This window comes from Coffea eugenioides, chromosome 11, assembly GCF_003713205.1.
Source record: "Coffea eugenioides isolate CCC68of chromosome 11, Ceug_1.0, whole genome shotgun sequence".
Classification (NCBI taxonomy): Eukaryota; Viridiplantae; Streptophyta; class Magnoliopsida; order Gentianales; family Rubiaceae; genus Coffea; species Coffea eugenioides.
This window is the reverse complement of record NC_040045.1, coordinates 4274818-4280817: the sequence shown is the minus strand read 5'-3', so window position 1 is coordinate 4280817 and position 6000 is coordinate 4274818. Positions and strand designations below refer to the sequence as shown.

The 6000-nt window shown below is 37.2% G+C and overlaps 1 protein-coding gene across 8 annotated transcripts in view; it reads left to right on the top strand.

The window, feature by feature from the left end:
• Positions 1-513: 513 nt before the first annotated feature.
• LOC113754129 overlaps positions 514-6000 on the top strand; it is a 35942-nt gene continuing 30455 nt past the window's right edge. For 6 of the 8 annotated variants that reach the window (XM_027298478.1, XM_027298475.1, XM_027298473.1 and 3 more), the window contains exons 1-4: positions 514-919; positions 1278-1655; positions 2867-2926; positions 3021-3418. In XM_027298478.1, coding sequence (XP_027154279.1) covers positions 676-919; positions 1278-1655; positions 2867-2926; positions 3021-3418 — 1080 coding nt within the window. In that variant the 5' untranslated portion in view covers positions 514-675. Of the gene's footprint in view, positions 920-1277; positions 1656-2866; positions 2927-3020; positions 3419-6000 lie in introns of those variants that run through there. The other 2 variants (XM_027298474.1, XM_027298479.1) reach the window with 2 other exon arrangements.

Here is a 6000-nt window from a genome sequence, read left to right as displayed (position 1 = left end):
ATTTACGAATAATCAACATTTGATTAAAAGTTGGAACTTTTTTATTGTTTAACTTGGATTTGGGTATTACATTAGGGTTCGACTTGTTTGGATGAAAAGGGGTAAGGAAAATGCGGTGTGGTTCGACTTGTTTGGACGGGTTAGGAAAATGGAGGGATGAATGAGGAGTTGTTCCCTTTTTGCTTAGAATATGCGGACAAAAATGCCCTTCTTCAAAGCACACTGGCATTTGTGTGAATTTGCTTACCGGTTGCAAAACCGGATAAACTGGCCAAAAGGGTCACGGGTGCCCAATTTTACAAGTTTGAGGGCTCAAAGTTGACCAAAAATAGTTAAGGGGCTTAATTTTACCTAGACAAAAAGTTCAAGGGCGAAATGGATAATTTGCCCCAAAATCAATATACGAGAAACTTTTTGTTGTTTGGTTTCCGCGAGTTCTTTTATCAGTCGCCAAAACTCATCGCCCAATTGATACAGCACAATCTTTAAAATTAGTGGACAGGTTATTGAAGTTTGGATTTAATTACCAACTCTTAAAACCGGGGGTTATTGGATTTTGGATCTAATTGCCAGCCCTAATTATCTTTTTTTGGTTGAGTAGTTACAAAAAGTGTGGAGATCGGAGTGTAGAGTAGAGTGGAACTGGAAGTGCAGTGTAGAGTCCTCCGAAGAGTGATGGGAAATTCAGAGAAACCCTTTCCATTAAGGCTGATCCCCATTCGTAATAGTAATACGCAATCTCTCTTCTACTTGCTGCTGTTCCTACTGGTGCTAGGTCATTCTATCCAGAGCGTCGATTCAGGAGCGTCGGACGGCAGCAGCAGAAGAAAAGGAGTGGAATGGCAAATTCTCACCAAACTCAACTACTCCTCAGAAATCCGTCGCCATCCCAATCTCCTTCTCATGATCACCCTACCATGTAAGCTACGCCACCCGCCATCCTCTTTTCCTACTCCCTCTCACACACACACACACACACACACACATTTGATCAGATCAGATGATTGAAAATGAGAACATTTTCTCCTATGAAAGCCAGAGAGGAGGAGTTATCTATCAAAGAGCAAAGTCACTATCGTTTTGTTTTGTTCTCTTGTTATACTGATCTCAGGATGATGATGATGGATTGGCAATAATCTTTGAGATTAAAAGAGAAAAAAAAGAGTACATATTCATGTTTCTTAATTAATTATTAATTGTCTGATGAGGTAACTTTTTCCTCCCTTCTGGCGCCGCCCCCCCCCACCACAAACAAAACCCCCAACATTAAAAAAAAGGGTGTGGAGAGTCGCGGTCCCTTGAGAAGCAGTTAGCAAATGCTGTCACAACTCAGCAAGAGAGATTCGGTTCCCTAAAGCTGATGTTATTGTACAGAAATACTGAGAGAATGCTGGCAAATGCACTTGGCGCCTCCGAGTCTGGCGATGCAGTAACTATTATCTACTTCCACCATTCCTTGTCTTACAAGTACCGCGGAACACTTCGAGTGCAAAACATCCTATCTTCTGTTCATCATGTCATGTCTCTCTTGCCTGAACACCTTCCCTTAAGACTCTTACGCACATCACACGAGTTGAGGAATTTCCTTGATTCAACTGACATCACTTTGCTTCTTCTGGATTTTTGCGGATGGACTCCCGGGCTGCTTGCTAGGGGTAAAGCACGACTTCAAGTCTCATTTCCTATGATTTACTTGCTTATGTGCTTCTGCAATGTCGCATGTTTTAGCCCTTGCCTTGTGTAGAAGAAAATGGTTTCCTCTTAAAGCTTCCAAATAAAGAATTGATGACCAAGGATAAAGATTTGCAAAAATGATTGAGGCGCTTCCCTTGAATATTTTGAAGTCTTGAACTTCAATCTTAATTAGCCCTTGCATCCCAATCTTCTTATGGAGTGAGTGGAACATTTATCTCTCTATGACAACTAGTATTACTATTATTTTTGTCATTCAGCAGAAGTTATCCTTCCAACAGTTATCGCTTCTGTTTTAGCATGCTTAGTAGCGCACTACTGCTTGCAAAAGAACATTTAATGATTGCTTTTCCTCCATTAGCTGGTGCGCTTTTGTGAAAGGTGATTGTCCCCTTGCATGCCTGTGTGGTCATCATGAGCAATAAAATTATGAACTTTTTCTGGACACTGTTTTAAGGATGAAAAATGGGTGAGAGCATAAGATAGTCTTTCCAAGGGGAGCAATTGAAGTAATTGTTACTTTCAGAAATGGAATTGAGATGCTTCATGTAACTCAAATATTATTAGGCACAGTGGAAATGTCTACATTACTTGTCTGAGAATTTTGCTCATTAAGCTAGTGGTTGAGATTTGCACGATTCAGATAGACATGCTTCAGTAAAACGAATGTTGGATTATATTAAATTTCTGGTGGGCTTCAATATAATTAACTATTGTCTATCTGTCTACTCTTTTGTTAGGTGTATTGACTACAATCTTTGCCCCATTGGTGGAGCATTAATCATTCTGGATTTTGGTTCTAGTGTAGTGAAAAATGGTCTTCATAATTTTAAAATGCCACAATTCTAATGGCCTTTGTGAAATTTAATCATAAGCCGTATTATAGAAGAGGTGTAGGCAATGCAGGCATTGTCTTTTTCTCCATTGCTATAGGCTTAATGTACATCTACCATAGTGGTGGTGTAACAATAAACTTTCAGACAGCTGGTTAGCCTTGATCATACATCATTAATCATGCTGGAAGTCAATTTTGCATGGTTTATATTTCTTGGATTGTCAGTCACATTTTCTTGTTTGTAGATGATGAACCTTCTCTACTTTCAAAGTTGCAAAATGCGAGCAAGCGTTTCCTTACAGTGACACCGGTGATAATTTTTTCTTAATTTTCGAAAAGGTTTGAGTGAAGAGACCAACGGAACACTTGTGCAGGAGGAGAAGCAGCCGAAGGTGGATGGTATTTCCTTGCTCACCATTATCATGTTGATGATTTGACCCAAAATATCTGATGGATTGATTGCAATTTGTTATTCGTAATGTTGGTTCAACAGGCATTCAAGGCCCCAAAATGAGTTGCAGTGCTGATAAGGGGCTTAATCAATTTCCTTGGCTTACTGAGCTTACCTTGGGGAATGATGGCAATTTTTCAGAGGCAGATAAGATTACACATACAGATGGTTTTTCATGTACAGTTGATGAACTTCAGCTTCTTAAATCTTTCTTGCGAAAGTTAATGAAGTTTGCAAGGGATTTCTTCCTTCCTCCTGAAAGGCTAGGATTTGGATTGGTTTCTGAGAAATCATTGCTTTCTGAGCTAGATATCGAGGCTTCTGCTGCTCCCTGGTTGATGAAACTATATTCTGCTGGTTGCCCAACTTGTTCAAAGGTTCTTACGGAAGGTGATGATCTCAAAGCCATATTACAGACTCAAAAGTCTGTTGTCACAGAGGCAAGCTGGCATAGTATTTTTGTTATTTACTTCTCATATGTGATAATTCTTTGCTTTGGTTATGTTTCACTGATACTGTTGAAATTCGCCTTTGAAGATATAGAAGAAAACTATGAGTTATGCAGACTATCGAATTTGTTTTAGTTTAATGTGTAAATAATTTCTGCAGACTATAATTGGACGTAGTCTTGGCTGTCCTCACACATTCATATCGAGATATATTAGGTGCTTGCTCTGGCTTTTAGTGCAGCATATGGTTATCCTTCTTGATTATTAGTTAGTAATCCTACTGATTTCTGTTAGGGTTTGTGCTTTAGGTTCTAAAATGGCACTTAATGGTTTGAAAATTATTATTTGATTCTGTTGTTTGAAACTTAATGTTTTTCCTAAATGTGGATCCTGCTGAGATATATTTTTTGGTGTTGGATAGAATCAATAATCATGAATTCTTTAGAATGTTATACTTGTTCAGTTTGGTCTCTAATTAATTTTCCATGCAAGACTATTCATTTGCGAGTTTCTAAATTCCTACAAATCATGTCTTAGCATTTAATTTATACACTTGTTTTGAATGGGTCTCTACTTAATTTTCCATGCAAGACTACTCATTTGTGAGTTTCTAAATTCCTACAAATCATGTCTTCACATTTAATTTATTCACTTGTTTGGAATGGGTATTAGGTAAATTAAGTAGGCTCCCTTTAAAGTATCTTTTTTCCCCTGACATGCAATGAAAAGAAAATATTAGAATAGTTACGAGGATTTCGTTAATCACATTGCACCATGGGCCTCCTTTGCTTTATGTATTGTTTAAATCGAAGAAATCTTCTCATTGTGTTGGACATGTGATTATGTTGAAGGAGACTTCTTTTAGTGCTCTCTCTCTCTCTCCCTCCCTCTCCAGAAAGGGAGGGGGGAACTTCTCTGAATTAGTTTAGTTGATATGTTTGTTATAATAATGACGGGTGATGACACACCACTTGGTCTGCTATCTTTGTATGCTCTCATCTCTCCTGCTTATATACTGCTTATATAGCCTTTATTTGGTGATGCATTTTATAAGAATCATGAGAAGAACTAAGATTGATTGCATGGCAGATTTTCGAAATTCAGTTAGGTTTACAAGCAGGCCGTTCACATGCTATTAGTTTGAATCGTCTTTTCCGTTTGAATGTAGTTTTGTGGCTTAACTTAGTTGTCTGTGTAATTATCCATAAGATGTTGATGCAGTGATGTGCTTTGTATAAGCTTAGGTACTTGTTGATTTGTAACAGATCTGAAAGTATGTTTCTCTCTGATTGTGTTGGTGTTGAGTTGTGCAGAGTATTTAGGTATTTTTAAATGACTTAGCCAGGAATTTTTTTCCTCCTGAAATTCAAAGTTAAAGGATTTCTCAAGTAAATGTTTATGCACTTCTTTCTTCCACTGTGGATAAGGACAGTTAATTTATGCAATGATTTAGGGGCTTACAAGTTTCCTTTGTGTTGCAAGCAACTTAGCTTTGAGGGTTCCATATTTTGTGAAGCCCTGGAGATATTAATTGAACCTTCTTTATCTTGTCATAATTTTCTGATGGTTACTTTCTCCATTTAGCTCTCTGGGTGAGTTTCTCCCTGCCATGGTATTCCAATTAAGATAGCTTAAGTCACAACCTGTTAATCCTTAGAGTCCTGGCAAATCTAAATGAAGAAACACTTATTGTTTTTGTCCCTGTTACATGTTATTAAATAATGATAATTCTTAGTTGATGCATATATTTTACTCAGTTGAATTCCTTTAATCCTCCATTTTTGAATTTTCAGTCCTAAAAACAGTCCTATGATGCTCCTAAGATGCCTCGTTCTTTTTCTTCTTACTCTTGCCATTTTTTTAAACTCATGCTTGGGTTGTAACATAACACTTTGAATGTCAGAATGTTGATTACTTTTAGATCAATCTTTTTGGCAAGGTTTTGACAAGTAATGAAGCTCAATTTCATCAGTCCTTGGAAAACTATGCAATTCTGGTTGGTTATACTTTTTTAGGCTTTTGTAAATGGAAAGAATAAAATCTTTTGCTGCTCACTTTTTTAGCAAGGGTTCAGAAGTTACAAATCAAGAATAAATCACATCCTTAAATTAAGCTATCTAGGTTCTACAAAACACTCGGAGCATAGATGTTAATCATGCCCATCTTGTTACAGATATAACCAATCCTTGAACCACTCAATGCTTCAGCTAAAAAGTCAGCTAACTGCTCTCCAGTTTTCACGTGGCTAGTTGAAATTATGGCTTTGTTTTGATGGTTTGTCTACAAAACACTCTATTCTTAAACCTTTTGATGTTCTCTAACCACCTTATTTATCTCACATACACTCTTTCCAATAAAATGGCAATAATAAAAGTTACATAAAAATAGGCTGAAAAACAAGCATGCCAACAAAGCTCAAGATTTTCCTAATCTTTTCACCAAAAGAAAGGCACTTAACTTCATTGTGATTGGTTCTTCAATGAAAAAATCATTTTGACAATGTGAAGAGCAGCTTGATTATCACACCATAATTTCTTAGGCAGTGAAACTAATATTGCTTGAGAGTCGATATT